This window comes from Dendrobates tinctorius, unplaced genomic scaffold (assembly GCF_039654945.1).
Source record: "Dendrobates tinctorius isolate UK_male_01 unplaced genomic scaffold, ASM3965494v1 ptg000107l, whole genome shotgun sequence".
Lineage (NCBI taxonomy): Eukaryota > Metazoa > Chordata > Amphibia > Anura > Dendrobatidae > Dendrobates > Dendrobates tinctorius.
Genome location: NW_027361775.1, coordinates 6,418,983 through 6,442,500, shown reverse-complemented (window position 1 = coordinate 6,442,500; position 23,518 = coordinate 6,418,983). Strand labels below are relative to the sequence as shown.

General features: G+C 43.3%; 1 protein-coding gene across 1 annotated transcript in view; it reads right to left on the bottom strand.

Annotated features, from left to right (window-relative positions):
* The window catches only part of LOC141100748 (uncharacterized), a 14,192-nt gene extending 8,214 nt beyond the window's left edge, over positions 1 to 5,978 (bottom strand). The window contains exon 1 of the mRNA XM_073589434.1: positions 5,688 to 5,978. Within this exon, the coding sequence (XP_073445535.1) occupies positions 5,688 to 5,978 (291 nt within the window). The remainder of the gene's footprint in view (positions 1 to 5,687) is intronic.
* Between the last annotated feature and the right edge of the window lie 17,540 nt (positions 5,979 to 23,518).

Sequence of the window (23,518 nt, the reverse complement as noted above, 5' to 3'; positions counted from 1 at the left end):
TAACCCTGACCCTAACCCTAACCCTGACCCTAACCCTAACCCTGACCCTAACCCTAACCCTAACCCTGACCCTAACCCTTAACAAAACCATACTTAACCCTAATCCTGACCCTAACCCTGACCCTAACCCTTAACAAAACCATACTTAACCCTAACCCTGACCCTAACCCTAACCCTGACCCCAACCCTAACCCTAACCCTGACCCTAACCCTAACCCTAACCCTGACCCTAACCCTTAACAAAACCATACTTAACCCTAATCCTGACCCTAACCCTGACCCTAACCCTTAACCAAACCATACTTAACCCTAACCCTGACCCAAACCCCAACCCTAACCCTGACCCTGACCATAACCCTAACCCTAAACCCCCTTAACTAACCCTAACTCTAACCCAAACCCCTAAATTCCATGGTTAAAAAAAAAACGCATATGCAAAAAAACGCATACATGAGCATGCCAGTGCGCACATATGCGCATCCATAGGCTATAATGGCCATTTTTAGCGCAAAACGTGCGCATACGTGCGCATGCGCTTTTTTGCAGGGCCAAAAAATGCAACATGCTGCGTCTGGAAAATACCAACGCACACCCCAAAAAAACGCAGCGCATGAAAATCGCATACATGCGCTTACCAGCGCGCAGGTATGCGCACCCATGTTAAATATAGGGGAAAAAACGCATGCGCAGGTATGCGTTTTTTTCCAGCGCTAAAAAACGCAAATGTGAAACCAGCCTAAAAAACGCAAATGTGAAACCAGCCTTAGATGTTTTATTTCATGTTTGGCATGTGTAACATTGAGTAACAAGTGTGCACAATAAATATGCCGTGTTCATATCCATGTGGAACTTGCTAGTCTGCTGAAGTGACTTCATAGCCACACGCTTGTGCCAAAGCAAAGATCCCAGCTGAGCTATCTATTCCCCACAATGCATATAAACTTTATTTTTAATCATTGTGTACACCTGACATATTCTATATATTTGTTTAAAAAGAAGTAATTAGTGTAGCACAATTTTTCATCACTTTTCATCACTTGGAAACAATTTTCTTAAAAACTTTAACATTGATAGCCAATTGTAGACAAGCAGCTTGCAGGATCCTGGATAGGAGATGCTGAGAGGGTTAGTTGGATCAATATTTGGGCCCAGGTTTTTTTTTTTTTAGGAATGATTAGATGAGTTGGGTGGAACTAGTCATTCTCACCCTACGTTCCAGAAGGTGCAGCTGGTTTCAAAGGGCAGTTGAGCTGTTTACTCCTGTCTGCGAGCAGAGATGCAAGCACATCTGGTTTTTGGGTCCATGTATACCAGGTGGACGACCTGTGTATGTTGCCTAGACTCTGCAAAAGGCCGAGTATTGGACTTTGAATATTGAGCAGCTGAACTCCTCTGTTTCTCATACTGCTGTATGAACTCTTTGTTTTGATATTCCTTTCTGCTGGTAATTTATTGAGTTAATAAACTGTCTGTTTGGAAAAGAAACTGCATGCCTTTGTGTACGCTGCCAATTAATAAAGCACTAGATCCCTACAATTGGTGGGTGAATCTGGGACAGAATCCCAAGAAACACAGATGATTACTGGATAAAGTCTGTATGTCCTGGGTTAAGGCACCATCAGTATTGCAAACATAATCATAAAGTATGTAAAGGAGCTTGTGAAGCAATTAGTCCAGGTGCAGCAGCAACAGCAGATGCAGCAGCATCAACAGCAGGTTCAGCAGTATCAGCAACAAATACAGCAGAAGCAGCTGCAATATTAGCAGCAGATGACTCTCTTGGCGGAAACTGTACAGCCAGGGTGATGGCACTTTCCACCAACCAATGAGATGGTATCCATATGAAACTAACGGTATGGTAGGCCTAGCAGAAAATATCACAGGAGGATGATGTTGTGGATTTCATGAATGTCTTTAAGAGGGTGCAACTAAAGACATATTATGACCTTGCTCTGCAGGATGCTAAGGAGTATGATAAGCTGAAGGCAAAGATTATGTCAAGTTTGGGCATAACCCTGGCAGTCCGGACACAATGGATTCACCTCTGTTGCTACCAAAAGGATTATCCTTCCTGGTCCCAGATGTTCGACCTGTTAAACCTGGCACATAAATGTCTGCAGACCAAGACCTAATTTCCAGCACAGATGGTAAAAAGGGTGATAGAGGAACAATGTATCCATTCACTGCTCAAATCTGTGCAAAGCTGTGTTACTCAAGCAGATCACTAGAATGCAGATTACCTAGTGAGCCTGATGGCCAGAAGATCATTGCTCATATTTGCGGGTGGAAACCCCGACCTAGAGTGAACACTGTGATGGAGATGCAATTTGATGTAGATGCAAAGGACTGGACAGCAGTCCTTGATGGCTGGAAACATTAGCAATTTGTTGCTTGCGTTTAAAGCTTTGCTCTTTTTCTGGATCTCCATTGCATTACATCTCCATTTTGGTTTTTACTCTGGGCTAGGGCTTCAGGCAGTAAGCATGCCATGGAGTTCACTCTGCATGCTCTGGGGCATATTCGTGCATGGAAGTCCTTGCCTAGTGTGAACACTGGGTCAAAACTTCCAGCTGAGAGCCTTGGAGGTCATTGTACATGCATAGTTTACTCAGAAATCAACTTTTGGACGGAAGTCCTGGCCTTGAGCGAACATTAGGCCGGAATGTGATATGATTGAGGTGTATAGGACAGGACAAGAGGCAGGGAGCAGCAGGAGTGGCTGGACATGTGAGCAGAGGGTATTTTAATTTTTTTTAAAGGGTTGTCCACTACTCGGACATCTCCTTCTGAATGTTTGCCTCCCATTAAAATAGTAAAACCTATACTCTCCTCAAGTTTCGGCGCTATTCCAGTGGTGTCACCACTGGCTTTCCCAAGGCTTGTGTGACATAAATATAAAAAATATTTGAGACACGCTCACTTTGTGAGGTAGACAGTTCCAGTTAAATGTCTGGATTTTTGTGGGTTTTCTTTTGTATTTTTTTAAAAAAACAATTATTCCCCCTTTCACAAAAATAATTGCAAAATAAATAAAAAAAACCCTCAGTATAGTCACTTTTGACAAGCAAATTCACCTACTAACACAGATTCCACATTTTTTTCTGTAAAAATGTTACTGCTGTCTTGCTTCTGTTTCTTAATGCATTAATAATAAAAGTAAAGGGTAACTCTAATTTTATTGCAGGAGGAGAGATGTGAGCTATACCATATCACTGATCACTCAGACTGACATTGCTGCTGGTACCTTCCCTACGAGAGGCGCCTGAAAACTTCGAGGCCCACCCATGAAATCTTTTTTGCATGGTCTTGTTTTGCAATGCAATATGTTATTTAGTTAGTTGAATGGTCTCATGAGAAATCTGTATTTATTTTGATTTTTTTTTGTTTCCTTTACAGCATTTTAAACTTGGGTCGCTAGGCTGAAATATGGAAATAGAGAAGTTGGCAAAGTTCACACATCGGCTGCTGCAATTCACTCCTGTGGTTTCCAACTGCTTCAGCACCCACTCTATTCCCCTGATTTGGCTCCCTCGGACTATCACCTATTCCCACAGAAGAAAAAGCACCTTGGTGGACGGTGGAATTGCAGCCATTGCAGCCATTGCAACAGCCAATGTGTGATCTTTGCCAACTTCTCCATTTCCATATTTCAGCCTTGCGACCCAACTTTAAAATGCTGTAACGGAAACAAAAAAAATCAAAATAAATCCAGATTGCTCATGAGACCATTCAACTAACTAAATAACATATTGCATTGCAAAACAAGACCATGCAAAAAAGATTTCATGGGTGGGCCTCGAAGTTTTCAGGCGCCCCTCGTATTTCTTCCCTTATCAGGTGATTCTCTGTATTATTGGCAGACTATAATAATAATAATTTTCTATTTCTATAGTGCCAACATATTCCGCAGCACTTTTCAGAGGGTAATTGTACAGATAATAAAGACATTACAGAGTAACACATAATTCAACAGATACCAAGAGGAGTGAGGTGCCTGCTCACAAGCTTACAATCTATGAGGAAATATGGAAAATCACGTATATGGTAAAAAAGTGTTTGTATTGTATGCCCCGTCATCACTATAAAAAATATGATATTCATATAAGGCTGCATGAATTGGTCATCATCCAGTATATATGTATAATACAAATACAGAGTGCTAGTAAGTGCATGGAGGGTGTGTAAACAGATGCTACAAAGGATCCTGATTTGGAAGAAAATTTTGTAAGGGCAAAACAAGAATAGTTATATAAGTGATGTGAGGCGATAGGCCAGTCTATAGAAATGCATTTTTAGGCCACACTTAAAACTGTTGGTATTGGAAATTAATAACATTTTCCTGTGTAGGGCATTCGAGGGAACTGGGGCAGACTGAAAGAAATTTTGGAGATAGGAGGGACAAGTTCAGTTTATTGAGGATGTTAGCTTTAGGTCAGCCAGTTATGTAACAAGGTTCGTTAAAGGGTTGATATTGACTTCTAGGATTGCTACTTCCAATAGGTGGCACTAGAGTTCTAGTCCTCTTCCTCACTGAAGAGACAATTTGCATAATTAGCCTTAGGTCATTAACAGAAAGCATTGGTAGAGTGATACACACAGACGAGGAAGGAGATGTAAGATGGTGCTGAACTTTTCCTTTTGCTTCCAGCTAAAGGGGAATGCACGGTTGGCGCCCTCCTCCACTTAATATTTTTAATTTTTGAAATGAATACCAGCATCAAAATTCCACACCCCTGTAGGGCTGTGGGGTACTCGGTACCGGGCCGTTTCTGTTACTTCAGGGGATATCACGGCAGCAGTGACCCGGTCCATGGCCCTGGGCGAGCAATCAAATGATGAAGAGAATAGTTATTATGGGGGATTCATTTATGATGCCACCCATGGTACTCGGCAATGAGAAGATCGCCCGCGCTGCAGTTCAGGTCCACTGTGGCAGTTGGTGACGCAGTATAGATGTTACAGCTCTCCACAGGTAGAGCTAGGCCCCAGTGCAGTTGTATGTTTTATTTAAAATGGTGGTAACTGTTGTAATGCAGAGTAGATGATGCAGTAATAAAGCTGAGGACACAGCAGGGTTGCAATTTCCTTTTACCTTTACTTGATAGTCCGGGGTGAAGACCATGGGATCACAGATGGTGAGGGAGATCCGGTTAGCCTGGAAGCAGTTCAGGATCCACTGAGCCAGATGGATATGGAAGCCTCCCTACTGTGCTATCCTCTGAGGTCCTTGCTGCCTCTATTCCTGCTTTTCTTTAAGCACTTGCCCGTATGGCAGGCAGCTTGAGCCTTTTTTACAGGTGTCACTCCTTCGTGGCAGCTCCGCAATCTCTTATGCTGGTGTGCGGCTGAGTGTTATATGGGGCCAGGAGGCCAGTAGTCCCCTGCCATCCGGATTTAGCTGTCAAGCTCTCTTTACCCGTGCAGCCATGGACTCCGGTGTCATCTTTCCAGCGCACATCTCCGGGGTGAGCTTTCTCTCAGCTCTACTCCCCAGATTCCCCAAATTTCTCCTTTCCTCCCCAAATCTCCTCAGACACTGCCTCATTCCTTCTCTCACTCCCCTCTGACTGACTGACTTTTTCCATAACAATCTTAACTCAGCACTAACCCCTCCCACCAACTGTCACTCCCTTAAGCTCTGCCCCTTTTGGTCTGGAGTAAGAATAAGTGTTGGATACTAGTTTTACCTGGTCAGGGGACCTCTCATTGCTTCCAGGCATGACATTACCCCCTGTGAGACATTCTCGCTTATCAATATCAACTGTAATCAAACATTGCGACTGCAATTCCACACTGCCAATCTTGACGGTCACCTCTTTATACCCCACCTGAGGCAAGGGCTGACCATTGCTGGAAAAGATGGCAAGATGTTCATCTGGACATATGGCATCAGTGTCACCTAGAAGCCGGTGTCCAGTAAGGCATTCATCGGGAAGCGATGTGATCAGTAGAAGCATCCCTTCCACTCCTGTTCTCATCCTCCCAACACCGATGCTTTAAAGTATTGGAATTAAGAAGTTTATTTATTGGTGAGTGCCATCCATTTCTTTCAATTTTGGCATTTATTGTGGCTGCTTCTTTGGAGAGGCACCCCGGCCTACGGAACATTCATTGCTGTATACAGTATATACCTGCTGCTTAGTTCACGCAACACCTGTGCATTGAGTGGCCTTCCCCGCTGTGCGGATTTACACTTCTTTGAATCTCATTTTTATCTCTGCTGCAGTGTGGGTATCAAAGGTGTCCTTCAGCCTGGCCAAGAATTGTTTGACAGATCCTTTATCAGTGTCCGGCTAGGACTTTACTTCCATCTGGACCGCACCAGTTAACTGGCCAATGAGGATGCTGACTTTTTGATTCTCCGACAAGGGGTACACTTTGAACAAGCTACATAGTCTCTCCTTGAGTGTGTTACTCCCCTGAGTACTGCGGTAACCAAGCCACTCCTGGTATGCACGGCATTGATAGTGGTATCATGGAGGCTGCGGCTGCGGCCGCCGCTGGATCTTGCTGCACAATGGGGGCTGCGACCGCCATTGGATCTCCACCTAGGATGGGCATTTTCTTCCCCCCTCAGTGAACCTCAGCCAGGCTCTGTTTACATTTAAATTCAACAAAGATCCAAGGCGCATGTGCAATCAATTTGAAGTATACATATGGTAAAATATAGACTGAAACTATCAGATAGGTGCACAATTGGACTAGATAAGAAAAAGAACAAATCGGAAATTTGAATCATATGACAAGAAATCTGAACAACAGACATCCAATAATTAAACTAAATAAATATTTTATTCACAAAATTAATAAATTAATAACACACAAAAATTATCTGAAACAAATACCAAACGGAAAGGGCAAAAACTAGGAACCTGTATAGCACCACAATATAGCACATAAATGTAATTAATGATTACAACAATTTAATGCAAAATTTGTGCAAATATGACTATAAAGTGCCACAGTGCTGAGAAATATAAATTAGAATATGTACAAAATAAAGACCAGGTGTGAAAAAAATCAATTCACAAAAATATATTGGTACAATAATTAAAAGTGCAAGTGCAGGAATGATTTACACATTAATAGTTAGATTTTTTGTGAAGAGTCACTGATGAAAAAACAGGGCTGAAATATACCACTCAATATATTAAGTGCAAATGCAGGAAGGGTGCTATTACAAATGCAATAAATAATGCATATACCAGCATATAAGGTAAAGACACAATGGCCACTTTGAACACCTATCTAGGGTGTGTTATGCCAAAGATAAGTCAATACATGCTAAAGAGAAGCATATACAAGCTTGTGGGGTAAAGGCGCAATGGCCGCTTTAAACGCCCCTCTTAAGGGCATTGTGCCAAAGGTAAAACCGTACATGCAAAAAAGTGCCCGATAAGTACCTGGTGTCAGTGGTGCAGGATTCCTAGTATGCGCCCGACCCCGATGCGCGTTTTAGCGTCTGCCTTCATCAGGGGGTGTGTGACTCCCCTGAGTACTGCGGTAACCAGGCCACTCCTGGTATGCACGGCATTGATAGTGGCATCATGGAGGCTGCGGCCGCCGCTGGATCTTGCTGCACAATGGGGGCTGCGGCTGCGACAGCTGCTGGATCTCCACCAAGGTTGGGAATTTTCTTCCCCCCTCAGTGAACCTCAGCCAGGCTCTGTTTACATTTACCGTGGTCAGCAGCTGCTCCCCAATGGGCTGGATTGAGCTCCTTCCGGTCTCCAAATTGGGACGTCCTGCTTTCATCTACTCATAATAGAGTGCAGCTCCAGCTTAACTTTGCCCGCTGACATCAGAACACAGGGCAGAGCTTCACTTTGCACTCTTTTTCAGGCTATACCATCATTGGTACACCCCTCTCTTCTCACGCGCGCCATGTGACGCAGTTATGGCGGTGATTTGAAAGTTCAATAAAGTCTCTGGCACACAGTACCCGATAATGTCGGGCTACTATTCTTCTATAGAGAATAGTGACAAGCTACAGTATACTCTTGAGTGAGGCAATGGTCTCAGAATGTATCACCCCTCCTTGTTAATGAATTCAGGTATTTCAGCCACACCCATTGCCAATGGATGCACACAGATGCAGTTTGCTTTATTGACACTATTGTATACTAGGAAGTCATGTAAAATATTTCTGAAAATATTCTGCTTAGCAATACTGCTTAGATTTGACACAGAAAAGTATGAGATGGAAAAATAACTAAATTAAATTTAGCAGGAATAACAGAAAAAAATTGAAAACATACCAGGGCACAATAAATGGTACCCTTTGTTCAGTTTTGTAAAAAAGGACAAAATCAAATTACTGTATGTGATTAATAAGAAATTAGTCTCAATGATTCCCACCTTTAATTGCTTGCATAACTATAAGTAGTCTATCAATGGTGGTTTTATAACTTAAAAATGCCAGTTTTATTCCCTGGTTCTTGTTCTGCTGCGGATCTGCAGTGGATTTGTCACTGGGGATCCACAGCAGTTTCAGCTGCATTGTACAGTACCTTTATATTCAATGGAAATTGAAAAACGCTATGCACATGCTGCTGATTTTTCCGCGCGGATTAGCTGCGGTTTTAAATCTGCAGCATGCCATTTCTTTGTGCGGAATCTGCAGTGGTTTGACACCCGCTCCATGACAAGGTGTCAAAACGCAGAGGAAAACCAAAGGGTAATCCACAGGTAAAACGCAGGTCTTTTGATCTGCGGATTTAGCGAAATCCGCGCGGAAAAATCCCCAGCACAATCCGCAACATGTGCACTTATCCTTATAACAAAAGCAGTCTTACAGGTTGAAGACTAGCAAACAGATTTTATCAGTGAGAATTACAATTGAGAAGTTTGAGGCAAGCAGAATTAGTTTTAGGAACAGACATATAGAATTACTAAAAAACAGATATGTCATATTTCTGATGCAAAAGGAAGCAGAGGATCTTCATTGATTATTATAGGGTCTGCCTGAGATGTGTTATGTTTCCATGTTTAGAATGGAAATGAAACCACGTAATACAGAACCTTTTATTCCATTCTAAACACTGACACATAATGAAACTCAGACATATCCTATAAATATTTTTTGTAATCATTGCAGGTGACTTTGTACTTTTCTTGATCATCTTTTTGTCCTGATTTCAAAAATGTGTAGTATTTCTGTAGCACATATACAGTAGTTTCCATGGAGCAGCATCATTATTATAAGGTATAGGAAATATACTGGCGACATTAGGAAAACGGTAATCTACATATCAGAAAAAAATGCTTCACCTTACAAAACAGTTTTTATTGAGCCAAAATAATTTCACATGCAAAAAAACAAAAAAAAATATGAGCAGAAATTAAAAGTGCTTGACATTAGACTGTGGTTGATACGATTTTTCAGTGTGGACCTTATATAACATCCAACAGTAATCTGCCATCATTGAGTCATTCCAAAAACCCTGGTAGTGGTGTTCAATTACTTTAAAGTCCTGGTGAAACCATTCGCCTTGTTGATCGCTTACATCTCGAAGATTTTGAGGGAAGAAATCTAAATGTGAATGAAAAAGTGCATTTTCAGAGACATGCGACATCAAAGACACTGTTATGTATTTAGCAGTTCATCAAGACCTTCAACATATTCTGGAGATTTTTGTTTTCCTAAGAAGTTTTCACAGGTCCACTTGAAGCTTTTCCAAGATCTCAATTCCTTATCATTTAGGGCCCCGTCACACATAGCAACGCACCAGCGATCCCGACAACGATATGACTTAGTCAGGATCACTGGTGTGTCGCTACATGATCGCTGGTGAGCTGCCAAACAGGTAGCTTCACCAGCGATCAGCACCAGCGACATGTGGGTAACAAGTGACGCACGTCGCTTAGTTACCCACTGTGTACCTTAGTTACCAGCGCGCTGGTGCAGGCAGCTGGTAACCAAGGTACACATCGGGTTTCTAAGCAGTGCGTGGCACTTAGAAACCCGATGTGTACCTTGGTTACCAGCTCCCTGCACCAGCGTGCTGGTGACTAAGGTACACATTGGGTTTCTAAGCACTGCGCGCCGCTTAGAAACCCGATGTGTACCTTAGTTACCAGCGCCAGCTCGCTGATCGCTGGTCTCCCGCCTGCCACACGCAACAATGCATGCTGGACAGCGGGAGACCAGCGATCAAAAAAATGTCCTGGCCATTCCAGGACGATCAGCGACACCCGACAGGGGGGCCGGTCGTTGGTAAGTGTCACACACAGCGATCTCGCTGGTGAGATCGCTGTTGCGTCACAAAACTTGTGACTCAGCAGCAATCTCGCTAGCGAGATCGCTGTGTGTGACGGGGGCTTTAGAGTTCCTTCAAACACATCATCTCTCATAAGCTCTCTGATCTGATGACCAACAAATACCCCTTCCTTCGGTTTTGTTGGTGAAATGCTGGAGAATTTATGTGAAATGTACTGCAACCCTTGTGAATTTGTCTTTGCCATGGCTTTAACAAAGTTTTTTGATCAATCTCATCTTTATGTGTAGTGGATAGTGTTGAGCATTCCGATACTGCAATATCGGGTATTGGCCGATATTCGTGGTATCGGAGTTCCGATACTGAGTTCCGATACTTTTAGAATATCGAATACCGGAATCCGAAGTTCCCATAATGCAATGAGCCAGTTTGATTTTATTCAGCCAATGAGGAATCCTAAGACGTGTGGGCACATCCTGTTATGCATGTTAGGCATGTTAACTAATGGCATGGCTGTGATTGGCTGCTGAAATGATGTCATGATGCACTATAAAAGCCGACGCTGTCATTTTGGGTTCACTCTGCTGTGAATTTACTTAGGGACAGGACGCTGCTGTTCTGACTCTGAGGGACAGTTTGAGCTAGCGATTTGCTTTTTTGTGCTTTACCCAGGCTACTTTAGCAACCGCTGTGTGAGAAGCTTTCTTCTGCCTTGCAGCGCTGTTCACGCTGTCTGCGAGGTCTCTGTGTGTGAGTGCAGCTCACGCTGTAGTGTGTTCTGCAGCCACCTCCGGTTGTAGTCTGCTCAGCGTGCGTCACTGCCTCATACATTGTCCTTTTTTGCATTAGTGCTGCTCATTTTTCCTGATTTCTCCTATTAGTGTGGTTCCATCTGTATCCAGCTAGATTGCTTGAAAACACTATATAGGAGTAGATAGCGGAGCTTTTCTGCAGCCTTGCAGCGCTGTTCACGGCTGTCTGCGAGGTCTCTGTGTGTGAGTGCAGCTCACGCTGTAGTGTGTTCTGCAGCCACCTCCGGTTGTAGTCCGCTCAGCGTGCGTCACTGCCTCATACATTGTCCTTTTTTACATTAGTGCTGCTCATTTTTCCAGATTTATAATAATAATAAATTTTATTTCTATAGCGCCGACATATTCCGCAGCACTTTACATTTCAGAGGGGATTTGTACAGACAATAGACATTACAGCATAACAATAATCACATAGATTATAACAAATACCAAGAGGAATGAGGGCCTTGCTCGCAAGCTTACAGTCTATGAGGAAAGAGGTAGACACGAAAGGTGTGTGGTAACAGTTGCCCTGATTGTATGGACCAGCCATAATGTTAAGTGTGTAACAGTAAGGGCACAGGGGGCTAATGGATGCATAAAGCATGTGGAAACATGATGCAGGGAACCTGGTTATGATAAAACTTTTGACTGTGCCACACAGGGATAGATTAGGTTAATGTGTTGAGGCGATAGACCAGTCTGAATAAATTCGTTTTCAAGGCACGCTTAAAATTGTGGGGATTGGGGACTAATCATATTGACCTGGGAAGTGCATTCCAAAGAATTGGTGCAGCACGTGTAAAGTCTTGGAGATGGGAGTGGGAGGTTCTGATTATTGAGGATGCTAACCTCAGGTCATCAGCAGAACGGAGGGCGTGGATAGGGTGGTATACTGAAACAAGGGAGGAGATGCAGGGTGGTGCTGAGCCATGGAGGGCTTTGTGGGTGGGGGTAATAAGTTTATACTGAATTCTGGAGTGGATGGGTAGCCAGTGTCATGACTGGCACAAGGTAGAGGCATCGGTGTAACGATTGGTGAGGAATATGATCCTGGCTGCAGCATTCAAGACAGATTGGAGAGGGGAGAGTTTGGTAAGAGGGAGACGATTAGAAGAGAGTTACAATAGTCGAGACAAGAATGAATAAGAGAAACAGTAAGAGTTTTTGCAGAGGCAAAAGTAAGAAAAGGTCGAATTCTAGAAATGTTTTTGAGGTGCAGATGACAAGAGCGAGCCAGTGATTGAATGTGGGGGGCAAAGGAAAGCCTGGAGTCAAGTATGACCCCAAGACAGCGGGCATGTTGCTGGGGAGTAATAGTAGAGTAATAGGGGAGTAATAGATTTCTCCTATTAGTGTGGTTCCAGCCGTATCCAGCTAGAATATTTACAAACACTATATAGGAGTAGATAGAGGAGCCTTTCTGCTGGCTTGTGCCCTGCAGCCCCAGCCAGATTAGTATTAGCCTATTTTTTGGAGCCTCATCTATTGCATTGTAGGTTACCTTCCTGCATTGTAATAGCTACAAAAAGTTTGTGATACTATCGGTTTTACATCTTTGGGCATATCCAGTGTCTTTTTGTGAAAAAAAAAGTTATTAAAGTTCACCAAACACTCCATTTTATAGTTGTGTAGGCCACATTAGCTCATATTAAAGTCTAGTCCACACTTTATAAAATTAGTGTTTCTTATACCTGTTAGCAGCTGTTCAGGAATAAGCACACTAAGCCCTTAGTACTTTTCTGCCTATCTTTATCAGTCTACCAAGATAAAGAAGGCAGGGAGTAAGGCACGTAGTCGTTGGCGTGGAGATTCTGCAGGGAGAGGACGTGGGGATTCTGTACCTGCTGCGGGTACCAGTGACTCAGCATCCCCCAGTTTTACCAGGGAACAGTCCTTTATGCGCAGCTTTGTAGGAGCTCGCCGTACCCCACTGCTGCGGGACAAACAAATTGAAGCCGTTGTCAGATGGATGGCAGCTAATGCATCGACTTCAATTAGTTCCAGATCCTCTCAGGTCCAGAGCACTAAAGAGCACCCATCTGTCTCTTTACCACCTGCCAAATTGCCCAGGCAGTCAGAGAGCCCTGGACAGGAGCCATCTCTACTTCTGTTCTCTGAATCTCTTGGCTTGGAAAGTGTAGTAGTGTCACTAGTGATAGGGCACTATTGCACCTCTTGTTCCCCCACCCTTTTTGTATTGATACAGTGAATCATCGTTTCTGTGGGAGAGTGACGGTGGTTGGGGCTTAGCATCCCGTTTTGGAACAGAGTGCTGCATAAATTTTGCGTGATAAGATGGACTATTTGCGTGGAAGATTTGCTTCCAGAGAGAAGTTGATACAACGCACCATAGGTACTGGTCGAACATCTTCTGAGGATAATGTGACTGGTGGTGAGAACTTTGGCGATGAGGAACTTAAGACTATGAAGGAACTTTTGCATGCTTTGGAGGATGCCCTCAAAAAGGAGGTGCAGTATGGCATTGATGCCCGGTTTTTGGCTGTTTACATAGAGGAGAACATCTGCCCCAGGGGGCTAAGATTGGTATTGAATTCTCCATTTCCTGATGATAATGACTTTACTACAAATTGGAACTTTGTTTTGAGAAAATGTATGAACACGCTGTTGAGTATTTTATGTGATAAAAGGTCAAAACTTGCAGATGCTGCAACAGAAGAAATTAACATAATCAGTGCAAGCTTGAATAGGTTTAATGCATGTACTGAATTTAAAAGAATATATTCTAATATCAGCACTAGTTTGACGCAAATCGAACACGATACAGTAATTAGGAAGTCCAGGAAGCTCAACAGAGATAGACAGGACTATTCCCAGTACAAACCTGAGATGGAGAATAATACATATAGGAGGAATAGAACTCCCACACACCACAAAGAGCATAGAGGAAGGAGTTTCTCCAACAGCTTCAGGAGGGGTAAGACCCCTGGTGAGAGAGATACAAGAAATAACACTAGTAATAGTCAAGACAGTCAAAATACTATAGATTTTAGGAAGAATAATATGGAGATAGCACCTATTGGGAACAAAATGCAGACAGAGACAAAAACAGTGTCTAGGCACGGTCCTGAAAAATCCAGCACACAGGGACTGAACCTAAGATCTACGGTGACTGTGAGCACTAATGAAATTGAGACAATGGATGAGGAGGAAATAGATAGCAAAGAGGAGTCAAGCCTTTTTCCAGATGAAATATTGGATGATGAGGGTTTCATCGTGATAGAGAAATTACCTAGCAGCATGACAAGATTAATCAATGGGGATAGGAATATAAACAAAGAAGCATCCAATAACGAGCCAGCTAGCAGCAATCAAGTCATTACTGTAGCACAAGTACATAATAATGCAGAGGATCCAAAACCTGTTGGAACTGGAACAGTTAATGTTGATGAACATCTTAACAAAATCAAAGAACTCATCGATAGAATCAACAGAGAGAGGCCCCTAGACCCAATCATATTACATGACAATAATAAGCCATTGAAAAACAATAAAAACTCTGTACCCGACTTAATGATTATTACAGAAACTGATCAGAACCAGGAGGATTTAATCAGTATAGTAACACCAACACCTATAGAAACAGGTAGCAATACCCCTACACAAAAGGTTATATTAGACAACTCAAAAAATCAAAATAATGGCATAGTTCCTTTTTTAGCTGCTGTAAACGTAACAAATCAAAATATAACGAAATTTTTCAGTCCCGCTCTTGGAAAAAGAAAAAAAGAGGAAAAAGAGGAAGAGGAAATAAAGAAAAAAGCAAAGATCACTTTCCGGGATTGAAACAGATAACGGTAACTAATAATAATGTCATTAATTTATCAGATTATTCATTGACAGAAGAAGAAAAGGAGCTTCTGAATAAGGGCTTACTTTTCTGCCCCACGAACCAACCAGACGATTTTAAACTTTTTATAGATGTGCATCAGTATATTAGGAGGTTGACTCTCAAAAGGCATTTCTTATTAAAGCCAGATGACACGAAAGATAACAAAAGTGAAGCACCATCTGATCCTACTCTGAAAACAAAATCCAATTTCTATCCCTTGGAAAGTAGGGGTCATATACTAGAGACGTTCCAAGACTTACTATTAAAAGATCTTCAAAAGGACACCTTAATGAAGAAAGCCGGCAACTTAAGGGGGGATAAGAATAATCTCACGAAGAAAGAGAGAGAAGCCCTGAAAAATTTGGGTAAGAATAGTGAAATAGTAATTCGGGCAGCCGATAAGGGGGGCGGCATAGTGATACAAAACACCAATGATTATAAAAAAGAAGCATTAAGATTATTGTCGGACACTAAATACTATGAGAAAGTAAAAAATAACCCGTACCCCACATTAACAAAAATACACAATCAAAAAATAAACATGGCATTCCAACAGGGGATAATTAATAAGGACTTAAAGAAGTTTCTAATAAAAAGGCAACCCCCCATTCCATTCCTATACCACTTGCCCAAGATTCATAAAAGCTTGGACAATCCCCCTGGGCGACCAATAATCTCAGGAATTGATTCCCTGACAAGTAACCTTGCCACCTATATTGATAGAAATTTACAGAAATACGTGGTGAAATTAGAAAGCTATATTAAGGATTCTACGGATATGATCAGGATTTTGGGAAGAATCACATGGAAAAAATCATATAGATTTGTCACCATGGATGTTACATCATTGTACACGAATATAGGTCATGAAATAGGATTACTCTGTATTGAATACTACCTAAAAAGAGACATACAATTGGATATAAGGAACATCAACTTCATTCTGGATGGCCTAAATTTCATATTAAACAATAACTTTTTCACCTTTGATGGTGACATGTACCATCAAAAGTATGGTACAGCTATGGGTTCGAAAACAGCTTGTTTGTACGCTAATCTTTTTATGGGTCTTTTTGAAGACATACATATATATGGAAACAAATACAAGAATGGCTTGGTTTTATATAAAAGGTTTATTGATGACTTATTCCTGATCTGGGACACGGAAGTTGGTGACATGGAGGAGTTTTTCAGTGACATCATTAATAACCACTGGGGGATAAATTTTGAACGAACAATACATGAAGAAAGCATCAATTTCCTGGACCTAACAATTTTCTCTGATGGCACAAGGATACATACAAAAACATACTTTAAGCCTACGGACAGGAATTCATATATTGACTTCAGGAGTGGACATTACACAAAATGGCTGCGTAATATACCGGCCAATCAATTTAGAAGGATTAAGAAGAATTGCACTTCCAAGGATGACTACGCTTCTCAATCTGAAATACTCAGAAAAAGATTCCTAGAGAAAGGATACCCAAAAAAATTGATATCCAGCACACAAAAGCACAGTGGAGAAATCCCGCAAGAAACCCTCCTTATACAGAAAGACAGAAAAGGGACAGAGAAGAATAAAGCATTTAATTTTATAACGACTTATAATAATTGTCACAAGTCAATCAAAAAATGCCTTCATAGACACTGGCACTTACTTCTAAGTGATCCAATATTAAAATCCATTGTACCTGATAGACCAGGAATTACTTTCCGCAGGGCGCCAAACATTAAAGGGATAATAGCTCCTAGTAGGCTCAAACAGAAGACAACCACGAATTATGCCAAAGTACTGCAGAAAAAGACATCAAAATGTAGAAAAAATAGATGCCTTTGTTGTCGGAGCATCCAACAGACAAGCAGCTTTAAATCCGCATCAACGAATGAATCCTTTACCATTAAACATGACATGAATTGCTCTACAGAGTTTGTAATTTACCTGCTTGAGTGTCCATGTGGCATGCAGTATGTTGGCAGAACTATCAGACCACTTCATGAGCGGCTAAACAAACATCGTTCAAATATAAAGAGTGGGTATAGAGCACATGGAGTGTCATTCCATTATGACACGTATCATAACAGAGATGCAACAGCAATCAAGATAACCCCGATCGATCATATAGCAGTGAATATACCCAACAGATTCGAGCTGCTCAAAAAACGTGAAAAATATTGGATGTTTAAACTGGACACATTAAAACCGAGAGGGCTAAACATAATTTCAGAACTAATATAAATTATAATCCCCCAACCCCCCCCCTCTCTTGGTCACATCCAGAGTGGGTAAGAAAGGCGCACCATAGTAGGAGGAATTCCTGCATCCTTATGTCACACACTTAAGCAAACCTCACTTTATTTTTTCATTCTATCTTTTTTCATTTTATTTATTTTTTCATCTGACTACTTTTTTGATCGCACGGGTATATCTAAACACTTAATGTCTCACATACACCTAATGACACATTTATTTTGTTTAAATATATATCAAAGTTGGTATCCTATCTAGAATTTCACAATTCCCTAATTTAATATGCATAAGCTCATAACAATTTATAATTTTTCCTGATATTACAAAAGACAATGTCATTTATGCCTGCATGGAGACCTGTGACTTGAACCCAGGTGTGCTAGACCAAAAGACACACGTTTCATGGGTGACACCACCACAATTAATATATAAAATAGTGACCATAACTATACGGAAGATGATAGATACTTTCTTCAGGCCATTTTTAATAATACGATTATACAATAGTAATTTTTAGATAATTCTTTATTGATAATAAATAATAAAAATAAAAATGAAAATAAAAATAAGTTTTTTAAAAGCAGTTAATTTTAGAAATAATCCATTTTATTTAATAGTGGCATCGCTCCTTGATTCCCTCCTACAAAACAAAAATAAAGAAAATTGTTCATTGCAATTTTTTATAATAATTTTTTAACAAACCATAGTATCACATATTTAACAGGATAGTTTTGTGACAAAATAGTTCATAGAACCTATGTTCCAAAGGCACTGATACCAGCAGAACGGTGGCGCTCAACATAAGTCACAAGAGAAAAAAATGAAACCAGTAAACACATGGGTTCTACTACCCTGAAAGTCGGGAGATAATATTTTTAAAAAAATTTTTTTTTGTTTTTGCATTGACAGTCTGGATACTTTGGCAATGTTTCCGCTGCAATTTTTATGAAGGTCTTTATATCATTTTACTGGTAGGATTTTTATGTACATTTTAGCAAGTATTTTGAAGGATTTTCTTGTTTTATTATGTTATTTGTGTGAAATTGTGCCAAAAATGCTGGCCCCTCCCCCAGTGATGACCATTATGACATCATATGTAAACAGAACACACCCATAATTGCTAATGGAAGGGGCTATAAATTCCCTGCTCCTATGGCTGGTGTAATATCCCTGAGGAAGGTGCCAGGAAGGGCGCCGAAACGCGTAGGAAGGAATAAAGCAGTACTTTGTTACTACATCTTGCATCCCAGGTGATTTTGTGGATTCAGCAGCGCGGACTGTGGCACATCTTGCTTCCCATATTCTTTGGCTTGGAAAGAGGGGGCCAGCCAAGCAGCATTCGAGAATTTGAAGAAGAGGTAGTATGCAGTGATGCGCAACAGCTTTGTCTCTCTGAATCTGAAGAGGCGGGTGGGCCAGTGCCTATGGTCAGCACACCTCAGTACCCAACTGATGATGAGACTCAGGTGCCACTTTCTGGTGCGCACTGTGCTGTCGAGACTACCCAGGAGAAGCAGTCATTTGAAGAGGGTAGTGTAGATGATGAGGTCCTTGACCCATCATGGCGTGAGGTACAGGAAGGTGGTGGGAGCAGCTCTGAGGAAGAGATTCCCCGAACGGCCAAAAAAGGAGCGAGAGGGAGGGGGCAGACTCGGTTGCCTGCAGCCTCCACTTCAGCACCCATTAGGAGCATGCCTCTTCCAAAACCCAAAACAGGCGCTCCCAAGACTTGCAGTGAATGGTCCTTTTTTGACACAGTTGCAGATGACATTTGCTTTGTCAAATGCAAGCTGTGTAATCAGAAAGTGAAAAGAGGGAAAAGTGTAAGCAACCTCAGTACCACAAATATGTGGAAACATGTGCGGACCATGCACGTGGTGGAGTTACAAAGACACACTGAAGACCTTGGCCAACCTACAGCGCCACCTACCACCTCTTCAGCTCGTGTTATAGCCTCTTCCTCCAGCTCACAGCTGGTTCGGCTTCCTCACAGGATTGCCATGGAAGAACCTCTGGCACTGTTGTACAGAGACACAGTGTCATTCCACCCACAGCACCACATTTCCTGTCATCCTCACACTCCTAGGCCAGTCTACAGCCATCAGTAGCACAGGCATGGGAGAAAAGGCGCCCATACTCGGCAAACCACCCCCAAGCACAGGCTCTGAATGCTGGCATTGCAAAATTACTGTCCCTTGAAATGCTCTCATTCAGGCTGGCGGAGACTGACACCTTCTGTGACTTCATGGCATTGGCAGTCCCACAATACAACATGCCCAGCCGCTTTTATTTCAGCAGGCAAGCCGTCCCTGCCCTGCAAAAGCATGTGGAGGGAAAAATTAAACATGCGCTACTAAACGCCGTCAGTAGCAAGGTCCACCTGACCACCGATGCGTGGACCAGTAACCATGGACAGGGACGATATCTTTCCCTCACTGCCCATTGGGTAAATGTTGTGGAGCCGGGTACAGATCTTGAGAGTGGCGCTGTACGTGTTCTGCCAACTCCAAGGATTGCAGGAATCCAGTCTGTACACATTGACTCCTCCTCATACTCCAGTTCCTCTGAATCAGCGTTGCAGGAGCCGTCACAGTCTACCTCCACATGGACCCGTGAATGCTTACCTGTTACGACCGATAGGAGCACAACCATGGCCAAACGTCAACAGGCCGTATTGAAATTAATTTCTTTGGGGAATCGAAGCCACATAGCACAGGAGCTCTGGAATGCCATCAAGCAGGAGAGTGACATGTGGTTTGTGCCAACAAATCTCCTCTCCAGCCAGGCATGGTAGTGTGTGACAATGGCCGAAATCTGGTGGCAGCTCTGGGCCTAGGCAACCTCACTCACATCCCATGTCTGGCACATGTGCTCAACTTGGTCGTGCAGAGTTTTTTGAGGGACTATCCGGATCTTGATGCACTGCTGCACAAGGTCCGCAGAGTGCACTCACTTGCGGCATTCCAGCATGGCAAGATCACGCTTTGCAGCTCTGCAGCGCTGATTCTGCATTCCGGAACATCGCATCATATGTTACCTACCCACCAGATGGAATTCAACGTTACATATGTTGGAGAGGTTGTGTGAGCAGTAGGCAGCAGTAATGGAGTACCAGCTGCATCAGGCGCAAACAAGTCGCACTGCGCGCCGTTCACACTTCACCACCACTGAGTGGGCCTCTATGAAGGACATCTGCCACGTTTTGCGTGCCTTCGATGATTCCACGTGGATGGCGAGTGCAGATGATGCACTAGTCAGCATGACTATACCCCTTATCTGCCTGCTTGAAAAAACACTGCAAGCACTAAGGGAGGAGGTTGTGGAAGAGGTGGAGGATGAGGAGTCACAAATGCCATCTGCTTCTGGACAGTCTGCGCAACGTGGTTCCTCACAAAGGCCTAGGCAGGGGACACTTTGTTAGGAGGATGAGGAGGAGTCAATGGTGGAGGAAGACATCTGTCCAGAGGTGGGAGGTGCACAATGCTCTAGTAGTCAGTATGTAGAGCGAGGGTGGGGTGATGCAGAGCAGGCAGAGATGACGCCTCAAGCAGGGGACAGCATTTCTTGGCCAGTTGGTAGTCTGCAGCATATGGTTGGTTCATGCTGCAGTGCCTGAGACACAACCGCCGCATCGCCCACATTCTCAACATGGCTGATTATTGGGTGTACACCCTCCCAGATCCTCGCTACCGGGACAACTTACAAAGCCTCATAACACCGTTGAACCGGGAGCGTAAAATGCGGGAGTACCAAGACACACTGGTGCATTCCATCATGTTCTCCATTCCACCCGAGAGCAGTGCTGCTAGTGCTTTACAAAGCAGCTCAGTGCGTCGAGGCAGTGGAGGAAGCTCTGCACAAAGAGGGAGCAGAAGCAGCGCCTCAGCACAAGGCAAGACCAGTATGGCCCAAATGTGGCAAAGTTTTGTGTCCCCGCCACAAATGTCTACACCATCACAGACGGCTCCAGTCAGCAGGAGGAAACGTTTCCGTCAGATGGTAACAGACTACATGTCTTGCCCTCTCAGTGTTCTCCCACACGGCTCTTCCCCCTTCAAGTTTTGGATCTCTAAGCTGAATACATGGCCAGAGCTTAGCCAGTATGCATTGGAGGTTCTGGCTTGCCCTGCTGCTATTGTATTATCGGAACGCGTCTTTAGTGCCGCAGGTGGTGTACTAACAGACCGTCGCATGCGACTATCCTCCGATAACATTGACCGACTTACTTTTCTGAAAATGAACAAGGCTTGGATCTCGCAGGAATTTGCCAGTCCTCTTCCAGATTAAATAATTGGTTGGTAACAGTATCCACGTCTCCTGTTGTGTTCATGTTTCTACCACCTGAACTGTAATTCCTGGGCTCCAACACCGCCAGTTCTGCTCAGAAGTGCCGTCTGCACAGTCAACACATGTTCCTGTGTTATTGGGGTTCAGTAACGTCAGCTGATCCCCTGCTGTGTGTCCGGCAATTTTTCCTGTACCGACCACACTCACACTACTACAGATATTAAACTTGCTCCAATTAGGCCTCTGGCTACACCCTGTTTCTCCTGCAATCCCTGGGCTCCAACACCGCCAGTTGCTGCTCAGAACTGCCGTCTGCACAGTCAACACATGCTCCAGTGTTATTGGGGTTCAGTAACGTCAGCTGATCCCCTGATGTGTGTCCGGCAATTTCGCCTGCTCTGTCCACATTCACACTACTACAGATATTAAACTTGCTCCAATTAGGCCTCTGGCTACACTTTGTTTCTACTGTAATCCCTGGGCTCCAACACCACCAGTTGCTGCTCAGAAGTGTCTTTGGCATGGGTACTCCCTCCTGCCCAGCCTGGTTCCAGCACGCCAGCTGTTTCAGGGTAGTTTCAACGTCACTTTGCCTCCAATACGTTGTCCTGTCATGTTGCGGTCGGGTTACCCGACTCTATCGTGCCTGCAGTTTAGGTGCTTCCTATGTGGGCTGCGGGATCTGGCAATGAAGGCTGGTTCTGTAGTGCCAATAGGACAAGCTCCCCCTGTAGAACTGTGGGTTTCGGTAACTCCGGCCGGCTTGCGGCCTTACAACTTTTTTTTCATGTGTACCTTCTGCTGCCTATCTGAGTTCCAGTACCATTAGCTGGTTCTTTGGAAGTCAATCTTGAATATGTCCCACTGGGTTCCAGTAACGTCAGCTGGTTCCAGGCAGAGCCTTTGGCTTATTTGCCTCCTTCTCCGAATCCGAGTTCCACCAACGTCTGCTGGTCCTTGGTAGTGCTTTCTGGCACAGGTACCTCCTGCTTAGTAACCGGATTCCAGTACAATCAGCTGGTCCTCGGTAGTTCCATTGGCTCTTGTACCTTCGGCTACCCATCCAGGTTCCAGTACCGTCAGCTGGTTCTCAGCAGTTCCTCAGCCTTCTTGTACCTTCTGCTACATTTCCAAGTTCAAACTTTTTGAAATGATTTTTGGTAATCACTCTGGATCTCCCTGACGACGACCCTAAAGACGACAACCCTGAAGACCACCCCAAAGAAGACGACGACCCCGAAAACGACGACCCTGGAGACGACGACCCTGAAGGCCACCCCGAAGAAGACAATGCCGCCGAAAGCGACGACCCTGGAGACGACGACCCTGAAGACCACCCCGAAAAAGACGAGGATCCCGAAAACGACGACCCTGGAGACGACGACCCTGAAGACCACCCCGAAGAAGACGGTGACCCCGAAGATGACGACCCTGAAGACCACCCCAAAGAAGACCAAGAAGATGACCCTGAAGAAGATGACCAAGAGGACAAAGAACAAGAAGACAACCACCAAGATACAGAAGAACAAGAGACAGAAGACCAAGAAGCAGAAGAACAAGAAGCTGCAGAACCAAAAGCAGAAGAACATTAAGCATAAGACTAAAAATCAGAGCAAAAGATATTATCCACAGTAAATTATAAGCAGAAAAAGACTAAGCAGTGTATGGGGGTGAGTCCGTTCCTCCTCGTGGTGCCCCTGGAAAATACCTGCTGCTGCAGGCAAAACTGAACGCGGACAAATCCTGTTGTAAATCTTTTGTGACAGGCAGAACGGAAGGTGTAATCTTCAACTTTTATAGATAACAACTACAGGAATGCCTGTCACAAATAAGAATATGATGAAGAAGAAGAATATGAAGAAGATGAAGAAGTAGAATATGAAGACGAATAATAGTTGAATAAGAAGAATATGAAGAATGTAAAAAAAAAGAATAATAGGAAGAAGGTGAAGAAGAAGATGAATAAGGTGAAGAAGTTGATGAAAAAGATGCTGCTGCTGAGGATGATGAAGGAGAAAGTGTGGGAGAAGTAAAAAAGAAGGTGAAGAGCATGGAAGTAGTGAAACATAAATATCTGACAAAATATAAAAAAGCTTAACATAGTCAATATCTTTGTAAC